Consider the following 25,000-nt stretch of genomic DNA (forward strand, 5'->3'; position numbering starts at 1 on the left):
AAACACTGTGAAGAAAATGATCTGAGAAAAGAATCAGCAGGAAGAGAGTCAAATGCTTTGATTTCAAAAAGACGAAACCTTCACATTGTTGCACAAACATGTAGATTGACCTGTTTCACCTTCTGCACACACACACACACACACACACACACACACACACACACACACACACACACACACACACACACACACACACACACACACACACACACACACACACACACACACACACACACACACACACACACACACACACACACACACACACACACACACACACACACACACACACACACACACACACACCTTCTCCCTAGTCAAGTAACAAGTCGTAACACAGAGGTGTGTATTGCCAAAAGCAACTCTTCTGTCCTCTTTCATCTCAACAGGCCACTAATGTGAAGTTCTTAATTAAAACTGAGAGAAAGAGCAAAGCTCAGGGCGTCAACCTGTCAGCCTGCTGAACACACACACTGCCTCACACACACTGCCTCACACACACACCCTGCCTCACACACACTGCCTCACACACACTGCCTCACACACACACTCTGCCTCACACACCCTGCCTCACACACACTGCCTCACACACACACCCTGCCTCACACACACTGCCTCACACACACTGCCTCACACACACACTCTGCCTCACACACCCTGCCTCACACACACTGCCTCACACACACTGCCTCACACACACACTCTGCCTCACACACCCTGCCTCACACACACTGCCTCACACACACACCCTGCCTCACACACACTGCGTCACACACACCCTGCCTCACACACACCCTGCCTCACACACACCCTGCTTCACACACACTCTGCCTCACACACACTCTGCCTCACACACACCCTGCCTCACACACACCCTGCTTCCCACACACACTCTGCCTCACACACACCCTGCCTCACACACACCCTGCCTCACACACACCCTGCCTCACACACACACTGCCCCACACACTCTGCCTCACACACACTCTGCCTCACACACACCCTGCCTCACACACACCCTGCCTCACACACACCCTGCTTCCCACACACTCTGCCTCACACACACTCTGCCTCACACACACCCTGCCTCACACACACCCTGCCTCACACACACCCTGCCTCACACACACACTGCCCCACACACTCTGCCTCACACACACCCTGCCTCACACACACCCTGCCTCACACACACCCTGCCTCACACACACCCTGCCTCACACACACACTGCCCCACACACACTGCCTCACACACACCTTGCCTCACACACACCCTGCCTCACACACACTCTGCCTCACACACACACTGCCTCACACACACACCCTGCCTCACACACACTGCGTCACACACACTGCCTCACACACCCTGCCTCACACACACTGCCTCACACACACTGCCTCACACACCCTGCCTCACACACACTGCGTCACACACACCCTGTCTCACACACACCCTGCCTCACACACACCCTGCCTCACACACACTCTGCCTCACACACACCCTGCCTCACACACACCCTGCTTCCCACACACTCTGCCTCACACACACTCTGCCTCACACACACCCTGCCTCACACACACCCTGCCTCACACACACCCTGCCTCACACACACACTGCCCCACACACACTGCCTCACACACACCTTGCCTCACACACACCCTGCCTCACACACACTCTGCCTCACACACACCCTGCCTCACACACACTGACCCACACACCCTGCCTCACACACACTGACCCACACACACTGCCTCACACACCCTGCCTCACACACACTGCCTCACACACACTGCCTCACACACCCTGCCTCACACACACTGCGTCACACACACCCTGCCTCACACACACCCTGCCTCACACACACCCTGCTTCACACACACTGCCCCACACACCCTGCCTCACACACACTGCCCCACACACACTGCCTCACACACACTGACCCACACACCCTGCCTCACACACACTGACCCACACACACTGCCTCACCCACACACTGCCTCACACACACTGCCCCACACACACTGCCCCACACACACTGCCTCACACACACTCTGCCTCACACACACTGCCTCACACACACCTTGCCTCACACACACTCTGCCTCACACACAACTTGCCTCACACACACCCTGCTTCACACACACCTTGCCTCACACACACTCTGCCTCACACACACCTTGCCTCAAACACACCCTGCCTCACACACACCTTGCCTCACACACACCCTGCCTCACACACACCTTGCCTCACACACACTCTGCCTCACACACACACACACACACTCTGCCTCACACACACTCTGCCTCACACACACTCTGCCTCACACACACCTTGCCTCACACACACTCTGCCTCACACACACCTTGCCTCACACACACCCTGCCTCACACACACCTTGCCTCACACACACCCTGCCTCACACACACTCTGCCTCACACACACCCTGCCTCACACACACCTTGCCTCACACACACTCTACCTCACACACACTCACACTCCCACAGCTCCACTGCACAATGCCCCCCCCCCCCCCCCACACACACACACCTTCTCTTCACACACTCTAATCTCACAAAGGTAATTGAAGTTCTTTTTAACTCGTTTTAATTCAACAGTGAGTTAATGTTAATACACGCACACACACACATGCACATACACAAACGCACGCACGTACGCACTTAACACATGCACACACACACACACACACACACACACACACACACACACACACACACACACACACACACACACACACACACACACACACACACACACACACACACACACACACACACACACACACACACACACACACACAGAGCTGCTGCAGAGGCTCTGTCTGGCCTGGAGCCTTCCAGCCACCCACTTTCTTGAGGAATCCGTTTTCATTTGGAGCAAATGAAAACATGCCTTTCAAGTGGAAAAGATCATTTGGACTTCTATTTCTGTAGAGGAGACTCAAATAATTAGACGAGGTGTTGACTGCCTGTGGTGCTTCTGCAAGAGAAGCAGACCGTAACTAGTACTTCCACAGAACAAAGACGTGACAGAAAGAGTGAAATAAAATATACTGAAGTTCACTCTTCCAGCTGATTCATTTAATGTGCCTAGTAATGCACATGTGCTGTTAAATTGGACAGAATAACTTGGAAAATCCAAAATTCTGTGCTCTGAATGTCGAGAGAAAACAGAATTAGATTTTTCATTGAAAAATAAAAACTCAATTGAGTTGAGTTGAAAAATCTGGTAGATAAACAATTTCTGGACTGCTTTAAACTAAAGGAACCACAGGAACCTACAGGACATTTGATAAGTGAAGGACATTTGATTTGTGAGGAGCATTATAAACCTGCCTTGTCGTGGCAGAAAGGCTTTGTGTAGTTTAGTGATGATCAGAGCTATGCTGGCTGGCTAGAGCATGGTCATGGTAGGGTCACCCAAAGCGGAAAGGTCCGGAGTGACGGTCCAGACAACCATGTCCAAACTTCACTCATGAAGACGTGTCCCCTGCCTGGATGGGGGTCACCGGCATTGCACCCAGTGAGGTGTCACATGGTATTGTACTGGCGCTGAAACCATAACCCTTGAAAAGGAATGGGGTCTTTCCTACTCAGGCGTTGCACTGGGTGAGGGCCGCCGGGCGGGTGTGGGGAGACTCACGAGCCCCGGCTGGAAGACACACAGTAGGAGTTTGTCCCAGTGGGTGAGAGGGTGGCCTCCCTGAGACTTAAGGTTGAGGGGAGGAAAGCCATGACTTTGTGCTGATGCATCAAACAGCAGCTCAGAGTAAGCTGTGGTAAGAGCACAGCCAACAGAGTCCATAGTCCTACTGATTGACTTCAAGGCTCACAGTAACAAAGACTGGGTCACCTGGAGGAGTTAGGGTGGCAGGTACAGTAGGAGGATGGCCTCTCTGCTTCCTCTAGATGCTGTTGTCCTCCTGAAATCATCGCATGAGAGTCTCCAGCGTTCACTGGAACAGTTTGCTGAGTGTGAAGGGGTTTGGAAGGAAGATCAGCACCTCCATATCTGAGTCCACGGTGCTCTCATGGAAAAGGATGGCATATCCTCTCCAGGTGGGGTGGGGTCACCTCCACTAGGTGAGGATTTTAAGTATTTTGGGGTCTTTTTCAAAAGTGATGGAGTGATAGAGTGATGTCTCGTGTGGGCGGGGCCTGAGAGTCCGGCAGAAGGAACTGAAGGGGAAAGGTCAACAAAGAGTTCCTGCCACACTGTGGATGTGTGATCTGAACCAACACCATAACGACCCTGTAGACCAGAGCAGGCCAACGAGAAGCAGTTATAAAAACTGTTTTATGACCGACTGTTATTCCGTATCTCTTTTTCTGAGTCTTGGTTTTTGTCTGGAAATAATTATAAAATTTTTCTAAATTTCAAGTTCAGTAAATAAGTAAGAAATTAATTTTTTTCACAGCAAAACACAAATGTTGTAAGGTAACAATGGCTAGCTCTGCTGGACAAGGCGCTACACAACCAAAAATCTAATAATGGCAAATAATGTGGAGACATTTTAGACATAATGAAGCCAATGATAATGGTAATTATCGATTAATTGAGGATTTCTCAGTGACACCCTGAAGGCCGGTGGAGCAGAGCTAAAGAGCCTTATGACGCCCGGTTCTGCTGCAGAAGGTCCCGCTTATTCTGATCATGAATGCATTTCCAACTGGTCACAGCTCAGTGGTCGCAGGTCGGTCTGGTGGATCTTCATCCTCATAGTTAAACACATGGATGAGCCCGAACTGCTGCAGAATGAGAGCTGAGGGCTGGAGGCCGACGGATTCGGACTGTGGGATTCGCAGTGTGTCGTAAAGCCATGAGGCGGACTGCAGCGGGTGCTCCGGTCCTCAGGCCATGCTGCTTTCTCACTGTCTCAGTTTTCTAGGTCTTGATTGATCCACATTGCTGTCGTGGCACGGCGCTCCCCCGAGAGCCCCGACTCTGTGATGTGTGAATTCTACAATGAGTGGTGAGCTGAGAAGTGGTGGGAAAAACTCCTCCGAGCCAAGAAACTGTGGAGTGAGACATGCTGGAGGAATGAGGTCCCAGCAGCTGCTCCTGCAGCCCTCCACACACACACACACACACACACACACACACACACACACACACACACACACACACACACACACACACACACACACACACACACACACACACACACACACACACACACACACACACACACACACACACACACACACACACACACAGAAACAGTGCCATCACTTTCTGACAGCTGTTCATATCTGGATTGAACAACCTTTCCTTTTTGTGTGTGTGTGTGTGTGTGTGTGTGTGTGTGTGTGTGTGTGTGTGTGTGTGTGTGTGTGTGTGTGTGTGTGTGTGTGTGTGTGTGTGTGTGTGTGTGTGTGTGTGTGTGTGTGTGTGTGTGTGCTACTTGATCTCAAAAAGCAAGAGGCAAAAAGGGTGAATCATAATCAGTGAGCATTTTCTGCGATGAGATTATAGAACCTTCCTCTGGACCGATGATCTTAACCAGCTGAGGAACCTTTTCATTTATACTGTTTGTTTGCCTGGACATCAAAAAACAGAAATAAAGGAAAGGGCTTCAAATTTCCAGCAGTGCTTCATCATGTCCCGTTCAGCTGAGACTGGATGAGACTGGATGAGACTGGATGAGGCTAGATTAGACTGGATGAGGCTAGATGAGACTGGATAAGGCTAGATGAGGATAGATGAGGTTGGATGGGACTGGGTGAGGCTGGATGAGACTTGATGAGGCTGGATGAGACTGGATGAGGCTTGATGAGACTGGATGAGGCTAGGTGAGGCTGGATTAGACTGGATGAGACTGGATGAGGCTAGGTGAGGCTGGATGAGACTGGATGAGACTGGATGAGACTGGATGAGGCTCGATGATACTGGATGAGGTTAGGTGAGGCTGGATGAGACTGGATGAGGCTAGATGAGGCTGGATGAAACTGGATGGGGCTGGTTGGGGCTGGATGAAGCTAGATGAGACTGGATGGGGCTAGATGAGACTGGATGGGACTGGATGAGACTGGATGAGGCTGGATGAGACTGGTTGGGGCTGGATGAGACTGGATGAGACTGGATGAGGCTAGATGAGGCTGGATGAAACTGGATGGGGCTGGTTGGGGCTGGATGAGACTGGTTGGGACTGGATGAGACTGGATGAGACTGGTTGGGACTGGATGAGACTGGATGAAACTGGATGAAGCTAGATGAGACTGGATGGGGCTGGATGGGGCTGGATGGGGCTGGATGGGGCTAGATGAGACTGGATGAGACTGGTTGTGTGTTACCTGGACTCTGGCCTCAGTCAGTTTGGTCCTCTGGGCCAGCTCCTCCCGGGTGTAGATGTCGGGGTAGTGTGTTCTTTCGAAAGCCTTCTCCAGTTCCTCCAGCTGCTCCGCCGTGAACGTGGTCCGACTCCGGCGCTGCTTCCTCTTCAGAGGAAGGTCGGGTTCCGACTCCACATCAGACACTTCGTCTATCCGGCTGCCTGGACAAGGACATGGAGGAGCAGAGTTAGAATGTGTTTTACCTGTGATGAGAACAACGTAGAACCTAAGGTTCCTCCTCTGAGCTCCCCAGCAGCAAAAAGTGGTTTCAAAGACATTGAATGGACGCTTTTGCTTTCCGTCTAAACTCCGTCAAAATTTGGTAAATAAGTGAAACGTCTTTTTTCAGGTCGTTGAAAAGACGTCTTTATTAAGACCTCTCTTTCTGGTAGAAAAGAGAACCTCTATCACAGGACACACGCACGCACGCACGCACGCACGCACACACACACACACACGCACACACACACACACACACACACGTTTCGACAGTGACAGGAAACCCACACACATAACAGGGAGAACATGTAAACCCCACACAGACCCAGCTGGATTTGAACCAACAATGTGAAAATCAAAAGTTCAATGTCATGTGACCAAAGTAAAAATGGTCGTAACTCAGACGTCCTGCAGTCGCATTAAGCTTCCCATGCTTACACCACCTAACACCCGACGGGAGTTACACTTGGTTTTTGGGCTGAATCTGGTCGATCTGATGAAACTGAATCACACTGGATTGTCCAATAACAACCGAATTTCATCATATTTGGGCTAAATCACAGCTATGATGGCCCGACCAGATTTAGCCCAAAAAACTAAGTGGAAACCACGTTGGGTGTTTGGTGGGCCACTTCTGATCCCAACTGACCTTCACACTTTACAAATTATTTCATCTGAATCATCAAATGCTAAATAAAAAAGCTGTGTCAAATAAAGCCCAGCTAGTAAATTCGTATTGAAGCTGCCACATCATGTGTTTAAGCAGAAAACTTCACCGGCTGAAAGATGGAACATTTAAAACATGAGATCATTTTTGTGTTCAATCACTCACAAAATTTATTTTTATGATGAAGTTTATGTATATCTATATTTATTTGTATATTTATTTTTTGAAGGTGGTTGCGGAGTCGATCCCTGCTGACTGAACAGAAGAAGTTCTCAACAAACCTGAGCTCAGGATCCCTGCTGAGAAGCAGATTCTCTAAAGCCAGTTTGGAGGCTTCACATCTGCCATTTAAAAAGTGTTTCTGCATGAAGCGGCTCTGAGAGGACCAACGTTTGTGCTGACGACTGTCATACGAGCAGATCCAGTGAGAGGGAGACACAAACGTCATGGTCACCGGCCTCACTGCTCCTTCACTACCACAGTAGACATTTTCTTGTGCTTGTCTTGTGTACATGTAATTCTTTATCAAAAGCTGCATATCCCAGCATCCCCCGGGGCACAGTGCCGAGAGTTGGAGTGGAATGAAGGGTGCTAATCTCCCCGGACCACCTTGGTGATGTGTGTGACACTATTCTTTAACAGAGGGCCCCGGGGCCGCCCAGTCAAACTCACTGACAGTCTGAAAACTGCTCCCCAAACCTCCATTGTGCCGCTGATTTCACCCACACACAATGTGCCGGTGCTGCTGCTCAGAAAGAGCCGGGAGAGATTATCTGATGCTTCCAGATATCCATGTCAAACCAGGCAGCCCGGAGTCGGCCCGCACTGTCGCTGGAATTACTAATCTCTGACGATGGTCTGAACCCAGTCCGGTTTGGACGGAAAGAAAACACACAAACAAAGTCAAACAGAGTCACCGACCAACCCCAGAGTGACATTAGACTGGAGGAAACCAGAAACACCCACACACAGGTAGAACATGCTCCAGAATCAATCCCTGATCCAGAATCAAACTCTGAGACCGAACAGCTCCCAGGCAGAATGCAGACCTCTATACCATTCTACCACCGTACCATTGTACCACTGTACCATTGTACCATTGTACCACTGTACCGTTGTACCACTATATCCACTGTACCGTTGTACCACTGTACAACTGTACCACTGTACCACTGTACCATTGTACCACTATACCACTGTACCATTGTACCACTGTACCACTGTACCATTGTACCACTGTGCCACTGTACCACTGTACCACTGTACCATTGTACCACTGTACCACTGTGCCACTGTACCACTATACCACTGTACAACTGTACCACCGTACCACTATACCACTATACCACTGTACCACTATACCACTGTACCACTGTACCACTGTACCACTGTACCATTGTACCACTGTGCCACTGTACCACTATACCACTGTACCACTATACCACTGTACCACTGTACCATTGTACCACTGTGCCACTGTACCACTATACCACTGTACCACTATACCACTGTACCACTGTACCACTGTACCATTGTACCACTGTGCCACTGTACCACTATACCACTGTACCACTATACCACTATACCACTGTACAACTGTACCACCGTACCACTATACCACTATACCACTGTACCACTATACCACTGTACCACTGTACCACTGTACCACTGTACCATTGTACCACTGTGCCACTGTACCACTATACCACTGTACCACTATACCACTGTACCACTGTACCATTGTACCACTGTGCCACTGTACCACTGTACCATTGTACAACTGTACCACCGTACCACTATACCACTGTACCATTGCCCCAGAGCCCCGAGGAAGACCCATAATGAAGAGGAAGACCCAGAGCCCAGAGCCCTGAGGAAGACCCAGAACCACGAGGAAGACCCAGAGCCCTGAGGAAGACCCAGAGCCCTGAGAAAGACCCAGAGCCCTGAGGAAGACCCAGAGCCCTGAGGAAGACCCAGAGCCCTGAGGAAGACCCAGAGCCCTGAGGAAGACCCAGAGCCCTGAGAAAGACCCAGAGCCCTGAGGAAGACCCAGAGCCCTGAGGAAGACCCAGAGCTCAGAGAAAGACCCAGAGCCCTTTGTAACAGGGGGCTGATATAGTTTGTCCCTGTGCTCGGTCACTTCATCTGATCTATTTATCATAATAAACTATGAAAAGTATTGGACTCATAAAACTAGTCTATGTTTTCAAACGTATACCCACTGGTTTTAGTGAGGGTTGTTGTTATTCTTTTTCTAACAAATACTACGATGTACAGCAGCACACTGGTGCTCAGAAGCATTTTTACAGAAATCAATGAGAACTTTATTCAGTTCTAAAAATTTCTCTGGTACAAAAGTGAAGCTGAATATAGGCAGTGTAATGCTTTTCAACAGTTTCACCGTCTGTAAAAACCACACACGTGTTTTTACTCATTGACTTTGAAGGATTGAATCATTACATAACCAACTGAAGTATTACTCTGAATTCTCTTTAAAGGCTTGATGAAAACAGACTAACAACAAACACAATGTGGAAACTTTCAGAAGTGATGTTACAGTTAGAAAAAAAAAAAGAGTCATTTAATCTGTGGAAAAGAGTGAATTTTACTGCATCAGATAGTGCACAAGCACAATGAGCTGTACAAACAGAGTAGAGGTGTCTGACATCAGGCCCAGAGGCCAGAACTGACTGAACAGAACATCAGGGTGCAATCTGGCTCAACCTTTTGAAAATGTAAAAAAAAAAAATTTGCAAAAAAAATAGAACGATGCTGTTGTGAATTTATTCAGCAGGGACTTTGGTGTTTTATGAAGCAGTGAAACAGTCACCTTCTTGTCGGTGAAGTATCCAGAAACATGCATGGTGGCTGCAAAGTGAGAAATACTATAATGTTAAGCTTGTACTTATTATTCTTTATTTGTATTATTTGTTCTGATTTTTTGTAATATGTCAATTAAAATCAAACATTTTTATAATGGATCTATACTCTTTGCACTAAATGAAATGAAAACATTTGAAGTAGACAAAAAAAGTATATTTAAATGTTGTGCTGTCAAGTGAGTGATCAGAAAGGGGAGAGTTCATGTGTCTGAACGACGACAATGGTATTTATATTTAAAGCAATTTTTTGTATCATTTCGGTAATATACTTTTTGAGTATGAACTGAAATTACTTAGAATTGTCTTAATTATATCATGGAACAGATTTCCACAAGATTAAATGTCTTTCTTTAAACATTACACAATTCCATGGGTCCAACTCGATAAACTGAAGTTGGAGCAACTTAATTCCGAAAAGTTGGCCAACCTTATGGAATAGTGTTAACCCAACTGAGTAAATAAATTTGGATCCAGCCCTTGTGAACAAGTTGAGTGATCCTAAGTAAATGAAGTCAAGCCAACATAAGCACCTTAAGTTAGACCAAATGAAATGTTTAATAAAAGATGTGAACATTTCTTCTATGATATTTTTAAGTTCATCCAAAGAGTCAGTTTTTTGAGTGCTGGTTTCTCCTTTGTTTGTATGAAGAGCAGAATGCATCCATTGTGTTGAAAAACTGGTCCTGTGCTGCTGAACTGGAAAAGAAAAGGCCCATCAAGCTGGCTTAGACAACTACAGGGTCAGTGCTGTAGTTTAATTAAACAAGGAATTATGGGATTAGACCAAGGCTCCTATTACAGGCCACTAGAGGAGTCTCAGGGAGAAGCCCCCCCCCCCAACCCCCACCCCCCAGAAATCCCTCTTGAACGCTCCCACTAGAGAATTCTCCTGGGATTACATGTGGCCGCAGGACATGCTGCTGCATTCATTAAATCAATTCTTTCTGAGTTTAGAGACTGCGAAGACTTGTTTTCCTAAAAAGCAACTTAAAAAAAACACATTTATGAACAGGCACAGTTCTGAAGAGAGCGTCAGCATACTGTATGCTCGCTGCTTGTTAGGGGGGTTGGGTGGGGGTTCGGTTGGTGGGGGGTTGCTATGGGGTGGGTGGATGGGGGTGAGGGGGTCGGGAGGTTGCTGCAAAGCAATTTGGCAGTAAGTTAGCGTGACAACACTTGAGGCTGCTGCAGTCCTCCCAAAAGGCAGCTCAGGGTCCTGGAAGGGTGGAGGGGCGGAGGGGCGGAGGGGCGGAGGGGCAGAGGAGCGGAGGGATGGAGAGGTGGAGGTGCAGGGGTGGAGTGGTGGAGGGGCAGAGGAGCGGACGGGTGGGGGATGGAGGTGCAGAGGGGTTGAGTGGCGGAGGGATGGAGGCACGGGGGTGAAGGGGCGGAGGGATGGATGGGTGGAGGGGTGGATAGAAGGGCTGTGACAGGATGGACTGTATTTGTCTTCCCTCCACATGCTGATGGGTTCAGTGAATAATCGTTCCTCAGTTAAAGCAGTTACACAGATCAGCTGTTTGGTTCGCTGGTGTTCACCTTCACTGTAGAGACACCAGATGCTGGTTGGGGGCGCTGCCGCCCAAAAGAAACAAGACGTACTGAAGTAAAGAAGAAACACGGCTCTTCGATTGGTCCGGATGGATAGAGGAAGTCACGCCTCTTTAGCCCATGGTGGCTAGGCTAATTAGCTCATGGCTAATGGGTAGCCACAAACAACCGTGATGTTATAATAATGTATAGGTTTTATATCGCTCTTTACATTGCATTATTCAGTCCCTCCATACTGGATGGTGGTAAACTACCTATGTAGCCACAGCTGCTCTGGGGCAGACTGACGGAGGAGAGGCTGCTAATCTGCACCATCAGCCCCTCTGACCACCACCAACCACTCACTCTCTCACTACATTGACCCTCTGACCACCACCAACCACTCACTCTCTCACTACATCCACCCACTGACCACCACCAACCACTCACTCTCTGACTACATCCACCCACTGACCACCACCAACCACTCACTTTCTCACCCAGGCTTCCTGCTGTCCCCTCACGGTCTCCCATCCAGGTACTGACCATACCCTACCCCACTTAGCTTCTGAGATCTGACGGGAGCAGACATTCACAAGGCAGTATGGAGGTACAGTCTTCAGACCAGATATCAATAAGAGTCTTCCTCTCTTCGTCTTCATCTCTACTCCACTTCTGCCCATGAGATGTTTTCTAACAGTCAGTACAATGTGCGGAGGGCAGTACACTGTGCGGGGGGGGGGGGGGGGGGGGATACAGGGTGCGGGGGGCAGTACAGTGTGTGGAGGGGGCAGTACAGTGTGCGGGGGGCAGTACAGTGTGTGGAGGGGGCATTACAGGGGGAGTACAGTGTGCGGGAGGGGGCGTACAGTGTGCGGGGGGCAGTACAGCGTGTGGAGGGGGGTCAGTACAGTGTGCGGGGGGCAGTACAGTATGTGGAGGGGGGTCAGTACAGTGTGTGGAGGGGGCAGTACAGGGGGAGTACAGTGTGCGGGGGGGGGGGTCAGTACAGTGTGTGGAGAGGGCAGTACAGATGGAGTACAGTGTGCGGGGGGGGGGGGTCAGTACAGTGTGTGGAGGGGGGTCAGTACAGTGTGCGGGGGGGGTCGGGGGTCAGTACAGTGTGTGGAGGGGGCAGTACAGGGGGAGTACAGTGTGCGGGGGGGGTCAGTACAGTGTGTGGAGGGGGGTCAGTACAGTGTGTGGAGGGGGCAGTACAGGGGGAGTACAGTGTGCGGGGGGGGGGGGGGGGGCGTACAGTGTGCAGGTCATCAGGGGAAACGGATTATGGAAATGACACAGACGCCTGGAGCCGATAGAGACGCTAAACCTGGACCTCAGCTTTGTCTCCACCAGATCCCTGTCTTATCTTTCACACACACACACACACACACACACACACACACACACACACACACACACACACACACACACACACACACACACACACACACACACACACACACACACACACACACACACACACACACACACATAATCTCTCTAAAACAAAAAAGGAGCTGGATGACACTTTAAAATGAGAGCAATGATTCTAGTCTCATCATCATATCATAATGTCCAGTTCTGTTTGTTTTTAATGTCCCGTAGAGCTCAGGGACCTTCTAATACAAAGTACTTCAAACACACTCAGTGGACGGCAAAGGTTGGTGAGACTAACATAAACAGGTTTCAGAATCCTGCAAAACCAATGTCCCTCCATCTTCTACACTATCCTGTTCAGGGAGCCAATCCAAGCTCACTATGGGTGAGGACAGGTAAACCTGGACAGATACAACGGGACAGGCGAGGACAGGTAAACCTGGACAGATACAACTGGACAGGCAAGGACAGGTGAGCCTGGACAGGCGAGGACAGGTAAGCCTGGACAGATACACCTGGACAGGCGAGGACAGGTAAACCTGGACAGATACACCTGGACAGGCGAGGACAGGTAAGCCTGGACAGATACACCTGGACAGGCGAGGACAGGTAAGCCTGGACAGATACACCTGGACAGGCGAGGACAGGTAAGCCTGGACAGATACACCTGGACAGGCGAGGACAGGTAAGCCTGGACAGATACACCTGGACAGGCGAGGACAGGTAAGCCTGGACAGATACGGACTGTGATTTCAAACAATTGACTGCTTTATCTAGCATTTCCATCTTAACTCCAAACTGTCCCCACGTGTCCAGTCGCTGTCAAAAGTTTGAAATCACAATAAAAACCCTCATGAGAGTCGGACCTGATCGTCACGGCAACATTACAAATCAACCAGAGAGCACACAAACACACAAGGAAAGAGTCTGTTCTGTTCTGATAACTGGTTTAGTTTGTTTTGAGAAAATGTAGTTATTTAAAGGACACAACAATAAATCCTAATCATGATATCAACATGTGTGAACGAGTGTGAATTCTGGTTTGAGACTCGTCAGTTGGAGCCACAAAGACTGGCCTCGCTCCGGGGAGCTCCATGAAACCAATTAAGGCTCATTTTGGAAATCATTTTAGTTCCAGTATAATTACAGTCTGAGCAGCAGAAAGAACTCTGTTGTTTCATGGTGTTTGTGAGAAAGGAAGCGATCGGGCGGCTGCTTCAGTTTTACCGTCTGAACACACAGAGGGAACAGTGTTAATGCAGAGGTGTCAAATCCACGGCCTGTGGACCACAAGCGATCCGCCAGAGGGGCCAAACTGTGAGAACACTTTTTAATCAAAGGGAGCGTTGTTCATTGTTTCTGGTTCATTTGTTTCTGGTTCATTTGTTTCTGGTTCATTTGTTTCTGGTTCGTTTGTTTCTGGTTCGTTTGTTTCTGGTTTGTTTGTTTCTGGTTCGTTTGTTTCTGGTTCATTTGTTTCTGGTTTGTTTGTTTCTGGTTCGTTTGTTTCTGGTTTGTTTGTTTCTGGTTCATTTGTTTCTGGTTTGTTTGTTTCTGGTTCATTTGTTTCTGGTTTGTTTGTTTCTGGTTCGTTTGTTTCTGGTTTGTTTGTTTCTGGTTCATTTGTTTCTGGTTTGTTTGTTTCTGGTTCATTTGTTTCTGGTTCATTTGTTTCTGGTTCATTTGTTTCAGGTTCATTTGTTTCTGGTTCGTTTGTTTGTTTCTGGTTCATTTGTTTCTGGTTCATTTGTTTCTGGTTCGTTTGTTTCTGGTTTGTTTGTTTCTGGTTTGTTTGTTTCTGGTTCATTTGTTTCTGGTTTGTTTGTTTCTGGTTCATTTGTTTCTGGTTCATTTGTTTCTGGTTCATTTGTTTCTGGTTTGTTTGTTTCTGGTTCATTTGTTTCTGGTTCATTTGTTTCTGGTTTGTTTGTTTCTGGTTCATTTGTTTCTGGTTCATTTGTTTCTGGTTTGTTTGTTTCTGGTTTATTTGTTTCTGGTTTGTTTGTTTCTGGTTCATTTGTTTCTGGTTCGTTTGTTTCTGGTTCATTTGTTTCTGGTTCATTTGTTTCTGGTTTGTTTGTTTCTGGTTCGTTTGTTTCTGGTTCATTTGTTTCAGGTTCATTTGTTTCTGGTTCATTTGTTTCTGGTTCGTTTATTTCTGGTTCATTTGTTTCTGGTTCATTTGTTTCTGGTTCGTTTGTTTCTGGTTCGTTTGTTTCCGGTTCGTTTGTTTCTGGTTCATTTGTTTCTGGTTCATTTGTTTCTGGTTCGTTTGTTTCTGGTTCATTTGTTTCTGGTTTGTTTGTTTCTGGTTCATTTGTTTCTGGTTCATTTGTTTCTGGTTCATTTGTTTCTGGTTCGTTTGTTTCTGGTTTGTTTGTTTCTGGTTCATTTGTTTCTGGTTCGTTTGTTTCTGGTTCATTTGTTTCTGGTTCGTTTGTTTCTGGTTCGTTTGTTTCCGGTTCGTTTGTTTCTGGTTCATTTGTTTCTGGTTCGTTTGTTTCTGGTTCATTTGTTTCTGGTTCGTTTCCTGGGTTTGGGTGTTTTTTAGGAGTGAAAAAAGCCAACTCTGTTCATGCAGCAGCGTCATTGCAGTGTGAGGTTGAATCTGTGGAAACGAGGTGAATTTCAAGAGGAACCTGCACACACATGCATGACAGGGTTTTTGGACATTTCATTGTATTTTGCACCAGGCATGACTAAAAATGCTGAAGTCGTACTTTAAGTTTCAGGAATTACCTTCCCATGCACATGTTCTTCTTTGATTATTACTTTATCATTTCACAAATCACTTGAAAACAAACTGGACTGTACGAGGCAGAAGCATAACATAAAGGAAAAGGTGCTAATATACTGAAAAATTGATATACTAATTTCTATATTTTAGCACTGTATTAATCCCTGAGGGGAAATTCATACCAAATTGACCCATCGGTAGCAGCCACTCAGAGCAGCGCTCGGGGGGGAGCTGGGGGTCTTGCTCAGGTACACCCAGTGTATGTTTTTGGGAATGTTGGCGGAAACCGGAGTACCTGGAGGAAAGCTATGCACACACAGGGAGAACATGCAAACTCCACACAGAAAGGCCCCGGGCTGGATTTGAACTCAAGACCTTCTTGCCGTCCGGCCTAACTATAGACTAATATAATGATATACTGATATACTGATATAATGACACAGTAATATACTAATATACTGATATACTAATATCCTGATATACTAATATCCTGATATACTGATATAGTAATATAGTAATATACTGATATAGTAATATACTAAAATACTGATACACAAATATACTGATAAAGTAATATACTGACATAGTAATATCCCGTTATACTAATATACTGATATACTTATATATGAATATAATGAAATACTAATATACTGATATATTGATATACTGATATAGTAATACACTGATATACTAATATACTGATATACTAATATCTTGATATACTGATATACTAATATACTGATATACTAATATCTTGATATACTGATATACTAATATACTGATATACTAATGTACTAATATTGTGATATACAAATATAATGATATACTAATATACTGATATAGTAATATAGTAATATACTGATATACTAATGTACTAATATCGTGATATATAAATATAATGATATACTAATATACTGATATACTGAAGCACTGATGTAGTAATATACTTTTGTCCTGATATACTAATATACTGCTATACTAACATACTGATATACTAATGGATTTCGGACATTGGACTTCTGACTGGCTGCTTTCAGCTCTGAGCTGCTTGGAGGCGAGGGGGCGGAGCCTCTTTCTGCTCAGCTGCCTGAGTTAAAGGACGGAGGCCCAGAGCTTCCCTGAGCCTTTGAGGCCGAGAGAAGCAGCTCGTCGGGGGGCCGCCGGCCCTGAAAGAGCGTCAGCAGCCCTGTCACACTCCGCAAGGTCTCAGTAAACACTTCCACACTGAGTCACTAAAGCCGAGTGCCGCCTGCATATTTAAGAATTAAAGAGGTCAAAAGGTGCTGAGGCCTGACACCAAAACACTTCACAGCAAGCCTGAAATACAGTCGGAACAAATCCCAAACTCATCTGGCTTTATCAGGATAATCACATCTCACATGAGTTCATGTCTTAATAAAATACAGGCTGTTCTTGCCAATGCACAGCATTTAAAATAGACATATGTCCTGTTTGTGCCTCTGTTAAAACACCACTAAATCTTTCCTCTGGATTTACTCCTTAAGTTTTCTAACATCACCTGCAGTTATTTCTATTGGATTTTTGCAGGGACGTTTTTCCATTTGACTTTCAGATTTTCTGCTGAATTGAAGGTCTGAACATCCAGCTAATTGAGGCCAAAGCCAAAGTTTTGAAAATTATTCAAAGGGTACAAAAGAAAGTGAAGTAAAATCTGCCAGTTGGCATGAGGAGCCTCTCCGTCAACAAAAGGCCTCAAACACGAGCCTGAGCAGTCCAGAACGGCGCTTCAGCGGCGTGACGCTGCTTCTGCTCCATTCACACTCTTCAGCATTGTTCCCGCCTTTGTTCCAACACACATCCAGCACAATGGTATTTACACGCAACAAATGCAGCAGCAGAAGTGTATAGCAAGCAGCAGCCGTGTAGGCTGTGCTACGTTAGCAGTTTTAAAGTTGCGGGTAAAATATTGGCCAGAAGATTTAGAAACTCTGCTGGAAAATAAAGAGAAAACCCCCAACTTGAGTTGTTTAGCAGGAGGAAGGATACTGCGCTGAGGAGAGAGCATGAGAAGGCTGCATGCTTGCAGGAAAGGCTGCGCACAACTGGCACTGAACTCAATCCAGCCCACACAAAGATGCTGCTTTATCGCGGCATTATGTCTTAGCAAACTGCTATTAATGCAAAGTCTTTATCTTCTTTCCTCCCCGGGCTCTGGCACGCATGTGTCTTTATTTAGGAGATAAAAAAATAGCCATAAACAAAAATTGCAGACTGTCAATATAAATACTGATAAAGATTAGAGCTGGGAGCAAATATAATAATAAGAGGCCGTCTTAAGATACACTCGACACAGCAAAGCCCTCAGTAGACAGCCGCAGGCTTAACGCAGGAAGTTTTAAAAAGCACTGGTATAATCTCATTCTGGAAGAAAGTAGATTAACAATCAGAGCGATGCAAAGAAAATGAAGTGATTTGTGTTTGTTGACCATCTTTACAGATTGTGTTCGGGAAGCCTGCAGTTGGCGTGTTGTTGTGTTGGAGAGACGAAGGAGAAGAGGAGTCTTCCTCACCTGGACGGATCAGTCAGAAAGACTTCCTGCTTCAGTAAAACATCCAGACAGCACCGTGTGCTCCTTAATTAATCAACACTGGACATTTAGAGGTGGATTTAGTTAATCCTAACTTCTTACTCACAGTTTGAAAATTATTCTAATGGTCAAAATCATCAACACTTTTAATTTCAAGTGTATCAACGTGACATTTATTTATAATAAACGTTTCAAAAATAGAAATGAATGTGAATAAGAACTGTTTCCTCATTCAGACCGACACGGCCAGTTTCCTGTCGTCGTCGCTGATTTAATGTTCATTAGTCTTCGTTTTAGCATATTCTAAACAAAAACATCAGTCAGATGCAGAAGAGCCGATTTTCAAAGGCAGAAGCACTTCAGAGTTTATTAGAATACAGGATATGATAAGTTTAAAGCACAAGTCATATTATATCATAACGACCAGAGATTAAACAAATCTGCAGAGATTTCAGTGGCAGTATTTTTTCACATCTGTAATTGAAAAGAGAAGAAAAGAGAAAGTTACCAGAGGTGACCTCGTCACTGACCTGGATCGTTTCCTCCTCTAATATCAATTCAAACTGAAAGGTATAGTCAAATTTGATTAAGATACCAGGTTGCATGTTATTCTTTTTTGTTGTTGTTTGTAAGGAAACCGCAGACCTCCTGACAGCCTGGTTGGTTTTCAGACACACACCAGCCACTCCTGTTCAGCCAAACACAGCCTGAAGGCAGCACTCAACATGAATAACACCTGGGAAGTAAGAACGCCCAACAAAGTTCAACTTTCAGTAACTTTGAGAAAACAGAAATGATTCAAATGAAAAAGAAGGAAACTGAAACAGGTCAGAGTTTCCGGAGATTTTACAGCATTTCTGTTGTCAGAGTGAAGAGAATCAGCAGGTAAATAAGATAACATGTGGTTTGTAGACGATTTCAACAAACACAAAACAGCAGACAGCAGAATCCCGCCGGCAGGATAACAGAAGAGATCCGCTCAACTTCATGGTGATTGTATCGCTGTACTCGTGTATCAGGGAGTTCTGTGTTTTAGTGAGAACGTCACACTGAGAGATCACAGGAAACTAATTGTTATTGAAGCATCACCAGCATCAAATATGTAAAAAAAGAAAACACGCCTGAAGGCTGAAAACTGAACAAACAGATCTTCAACAGGCATTTCACCGTCTTTCAAACAGCTTTGGTTCAGATCGGCAGAACGCTTCGATTGTCAAGACTGTTCTCAATTTTAACTTCAGCATGTTTTTCTAAACTCGCCTTGAAAGTAGAAGAAACAGAAGAAACAGAAGACAATGAAGAAGCAGAAGACGAAGACAAAGCAGAAGAAGCAGAGAAAGAAGAAGCAGAAGAAAACGAAGACAAAGCAGAAGAAGGTGAAGACGAAGCAGAAGAAGAAGAAGCAGAAGAAGATGAAGACAAAGCAGAGGAAGAAGAAGAAGACGAAGCAGAAGAAGCAGAAGAAGACGAAGCAGAAGAAGATGAAGACAAAGCAGAGGAAGAAGAAGAAGACGAAGCAGAAGAAGCAGAAGAAGACGAAGCAGAAGAAGATGAAGACAAAGCAGAAGAAGGTGAAGACGAAGCAGAAGAAGGTGAAGATGAAGCAGAAGAAGAAGAAGAAGATGAAGACAAAGCAGAGGAAGCAGAAGAAGATGAAGCAGAAGAAGCAGTGTTTGTCCCTCCCCCTGTTCACAGCATTAGGAATGAGCTGAGCTTTCCTTTCAGCATTCGGCCGTTGTCCAGCTCCATCGTGTCCCGTTCAGGGACTCTATTCAGACGTATTCATGCATCTGCCTTGGGGCCACAATGGCCACCACTTTATAAAGTGTCAGCCGGCTCGCCTCCAGCCGGCACCTCAGATTGTTTCCTTTCTCTAGCGGACTTGGAGGAGTTGATCAATGGGCACATGTTAGCAGGAGAGTCCACGGGAGACGTGAGACACACGGTTTCTCTGCAGCAGATTTCACTTTCAAACAGATGTTTAGATCATCACATTTCAAATCTGCAGTTAGAAAATCATCCCTTTTCATGCTGTTGAACATTTCCTGCTGTTTTAGATCTTTTTTATACTTTTCGCTCTTCCTTCATGATCTTTTGGTGTTTGATGGTTTTGTTGTTTGGTTTGATGACAATAGACGTTTTTCCTTCTTCTTCATACGAACTCATTTGTTTGGTAACTTCCACATTTCTTCCCGTCTTTTCAGTTTATTCTCTAAGTCTGATCTAAAAAACCAAAATGAGCCCAGCAGACCCTCCAATCCAGAGGAACCAGGTGTAAACACAGAAAATAAAAGAAATCTATTATTGAATAGCAGAACTGCTGTTTTTGTTTTAATCACTGTTGTTAGAGAAGAAGCCGTTATAAAAAGTAAAAATTATTTAAAAAGGCTTTTAGCTCATTGTCGCATAAACACTGAATTTGTAAATACGTGCTGAAATCTGCAGATTCCAGTGTTTTGAGAAGCATCAGACTTTTACTGACACAAAGAGAAATACTGAGCAGGAAGGATTTGAAGGATTCTTTAGATGTGCGTCGCTCTGAGAACCACACACGCTTTATTCATGCACCGTTTCATTAAGTTTAACCGACTTCAGTCAGTTCCTGGTCCCATTTTATTTCAAAGCTGCTGGACTCTTCATGAACTCAGGAAAAAAGCTCAGGACAGATAAAAATTAACCCTTCGAAGGGAGAGCGTGGACCTGCACACTCCCTCCCTCTTTCCTGGCAAAAGGATTTTTATGAAACAACAACAGTCAGAAAATACCGAATACTAAAGCTGCATGTCATCTTTTGCGCTCTTCCTTTTCCTCTCAGGTCACTTTGGTCATACATTCACTTTAAACATATCAAATGTAGTTAGAATAGAAAGAAGTGCAAAAGTAGTGACGTGTCATCAAAAACCATTGTGGTCAGTCACTTTTCATCAAAATAAGAACAAATAAAAAGATGGAGCTCCTCCAAAGTGTGCAGACAGCTTTGGCTTTGTTTGTTTGTTGTTGTTGTTGTTTTTTCACTTCTGGGGATTTTATTTCGGTTAAACCGACTTTTTTATATGAATGTGGTGCATGTGGTGTCTCTACACCGACTTTCAGTCTCCAAACAATCAGTTAACAAAATCACTAATTGACTAAGTAACTAGGGGTTCAAAGGGTTAAAAACAAGAACTCATATTGTGGTTCTACTGAAAGTCATTCTGCTCTATTTCACAATATTGTATGTTATTTCTCACATCTTAGTTATTTTAAAAAGCATTTTTTACATGTAATGCTCATGTTATAATACTGACTTCAGCCTTTTCTTCCACCTGCTTTAAAACGCCCTACACACACACACACACACACACACACACACACACACACACACACACACACACACACACACACACACACACACACACACACACACACACACACACACACACACACAAACACACACACACACACACAAACAGAGTCACAGATGAAGACTCTTCTCACCAACCCTATGAGGATTTCAGAGAGTTTGATATGAGTTTGATATTTAATATGTTGTTGGACAGAAACTCGGCAGTGAAGAGCATTTTTATTTTCATCAGTTTAGAATTTTGAGGCGTCTTTGTTTTCCTCGAAATGGAAAAAAAAAAAAAAAAAAAGAGTAAAAAACGTACAGTTATGTTTGTTTTAAGCATTATTATGTCCGATTGTTTAACCGTTTAGCCCTGAAGGCCTCCAGGTTTCACCCAAACTCCAAAAAATCCTTTTTAATGAGTTCACTACCTTTAAACTGACTGAACTGACGCCTAAAACAGCTGAAAACCTGAAAAAGAAAGTATTTGTCTATAAATCATGGAGAGGATTTATCTGTGTCGTCATTCTGGAATACTGAAATCATGAGACCCACATCATAGCTGATTTATATTCAGTCGACTACAAATCTTTTCTTTGTTTTGATATATTCTTACAAAACCTCAACAAATACAATCGAAGTACAATTTAAAAAAACCCAATGTTTTTTAAGCTCGGATGGAAAATAGATTGAAAAGTCATATTTATGTATGAACTTATATTTATATCCAAAAATCTCATGAAGAAATTGATAGTGCGTGTGACCATGAGTGTGAATATGTGTGAATGTGACAGAGCATGTAAAACAAGCTGAGCCAACTGAAACTGTAAAAATACACTTTATAAATCCAATGTGATGAGAATGAGTGTGTATTCACATGTCAGATACTCTCACACAACAGCACTGAAGTGATTCGAGGTCCAGGACTCACATAAAGCCTGGAAAGATAAAAACCTAGGAGGACATTAAAAAAAGTTTACATTTAATTTCATATCTTTTTACGAAACTCATATAAGTTGAATTTTATTTCCAGCCAATTTAAGCGTATTTTTAAAGCCGCTGGTGTTTAAATATGACTAACCAGCTCCGTGCATGTGTTTGAAGACAGTCCTTATGTTGATGATACTGTACTTCGATAACAATAAAGATGAATTATGAAGATCGCTGATGTTCTCTGTGTGGAATAAAACACCTAAATCCCTGAGAGCGTTTATTGAATGAATGAATTAGCATGAATTAGCAGCCGTTACGTTGATGACTAAATTCACGTTGGCGCCGGTCGGGCCCCCGGGGCTGTTTCCAGGACGACCCTCAGATTAAACATTTGAAGTATCAACATGAAGGATATTCTGAATATCTGCTGCCGGTACAGAGTGGATTTGTGTGGTTGTGTGTGGCGAGCTGATGGAGCGATGTAGAGCGATGTAGAGCGATCAGAGCGATGTAGAGCGATGTCCGCTCCAATGAAGAAGCACACTGAGGTGTTTTATGTGAGTGAAGCTCAGCGTCGGCGCTGCAGAGTCACATATGTTCCTCATTTCATTGTGATGCAGCCGAGGAGAAAGATCCATTAATCCTCTTTCGTACCTTTGAGCTGCTGAACGTTTCACTCGGCCCGATCAAAACGGACGCTCTCCTGTAATCTCCACATATTTAGAGCCTTTTTGCAGCCAATTACATCGACGCATGCATTTGGTGAATGTGATTTCCAGGCCGGATTGACGGCGGACACCAATAAGCTGGTCATTAGAGCCGGGCACACACACCTTTCTACGGGAATATTACGGCAGATTTCAGTCACTCGCTGAAATAATTCCTTTCGCCTTTTTCACCACATTTACTGCTAATTTTAGACTTTGTTCATTTTTCATCCAGAATTTTAATTCACTTGAGGAGAAAACAATTAATTCAACCTTTTCCAGGTTAAATTAATGGTAAAATTCAAGGTTTAAAAAAAACAGATAAAAGCTGAATAAAATAGAGAATATTTTATTTAACAGGATATTTGAAATGAATATTGTTTTTGCATTGATGCTGAATGAAGGGATGTTAGTCTGCAGTCGGTTTGGAGAATGATTTAACAGACGTGGTTTTATTTGAAAAGAAAAAAAAACTATAGATTTTTCCTGAGCACCAAAGCATTGTGGGTAATAATCCAAACAGTACCGGCAGGCCCGCTGGCTCTTATACCATCTGCCGGTCAGTGCTAACTGCCACGTTAAAAATAACATTGAATGGACGGGATAAAGAAGCAGAGTGGAAAAGTTCAATTGGAGACATAAGAGGAGTTACAGGACGCAGCATCAGAGCGGTCAGCGGCGGTCAGCGGCGGTCAGCGGCGGTCAGCGGCGGTCAGCGGCGGTCAGCCTGGTGCTAAACCTCCAGCACCACACATTTATAGCCACATGATTTTAACTGTTCAGATCAGTGCAGCAGACACTGGGCCGGTTCACAGACCTGGACACGTTTTAAAGACCATCGGAAAGCTCTGGTCTGCTGCTGCTCTACTGTGTCCTCCTGCTAAAAGCCTGTACACAGTTCTACCCTTACACAGTGGGGCAGATCAACCTGGGATCTGGGAGAGTCGTTCTGCTGCGACCTCACTAGTCCTCACTAGTCCTCACTAGTCCTCACTAGTCCTCACTAGTCCTCACTATTCATGGCCTCTTTGTCACTCCAAACGACGGTTTTCCTCCCAAACCCCAGAGGCTGTTCCTCTGCTGCTGCTGCAGGTGATGCTACAGCAAGAAGAGGTCAGTCTGGAGGGGATTCAGTGTGACGCCTCACCTCACCTCACCTCACCTCACCTCACCTCACCTCACCTCACCTCACCTCTACGGGTTGTTGGCCTTGGCTTCCCACAATGCTTTGCGTTCAGCACGGGAATGAGATGAGCAATCTCCATAAAATCCTTTATATTTTGATTTGTTTGATGTTATTCACTTATTTTAATGTCGAAGACGTTTATGTATGAATTGACAGGTTAACAGTGAAATGAGGCGTATTTTTAATCTTTATTCAAACCAGGGCTGATTAATGCAGTTATAATGGAGTTAAAGTAGTGAGCTGTGTGGCACAGTTACCAACACTGCTGGAGTTTCTATATTACATATAAAGCATTAAAAGGGGACCAGCCTGCCAACATCGGTCTGTGGCTATAAGGAGCAGCATTATTTTTAGTTTCCTGTGTTGGTTCCGTTTTCTCTCCAGGATGAAAAGAGACTTTGTGTAGCCGCAGAAAGCAGATGTTAAAATATGTGATTTCTATTTAAGAGGCTTTTCTTTAAGATCAATTTATTTGAAGATGGAAAGCTTTGGTCCGGAGAACATTTGAGTTGCTCGGTCTTTAAAAGCAGAGGA

The 25,000-nt window shown here is 45.1% G+C and overlaps 1 protein-coding gene across 3 annotated transcripts in view; it reads right to left on the reverse strand.

Annotated features, from left to right (window-relative positions):
- LOC308113073 (paired box protein Pax-7-like) overlaps positions 1-25,000 on the reverse strand; it is a gene marked incomplete at both ends in the record, with an annotated part of 55,796 nt that overhangs the window by 20,469 nt on the left and 10,327 nt on the right. For 2 of the 3 annotated variants that reach the window (XM_080469005.1, XM_080469006.1), the window contains one exon: positions 6,310-6,509. In XM_080469005.1, coding sequence (XP_080325131.1) covers positions 6,310-6,509 — 200 coding nt within the window. The remainder of the gene's footprint in view (positions 1-6,309; positions 6,510-25,000) is intronic. The other variant, XM_080469007.1, reaches the window with a different exon arrangement.

This window comes from Lipophrys pholis, assembly GCF_963383615.2.
Source record: "Lipophrys pholis genome assembly, chromosome: 8".
NCBI lineage: Eukaryota > Metazoa > Chordata > Actinopteri > Blenniiformes > Blenniidae > Lipophrys > Lipophrys pholis.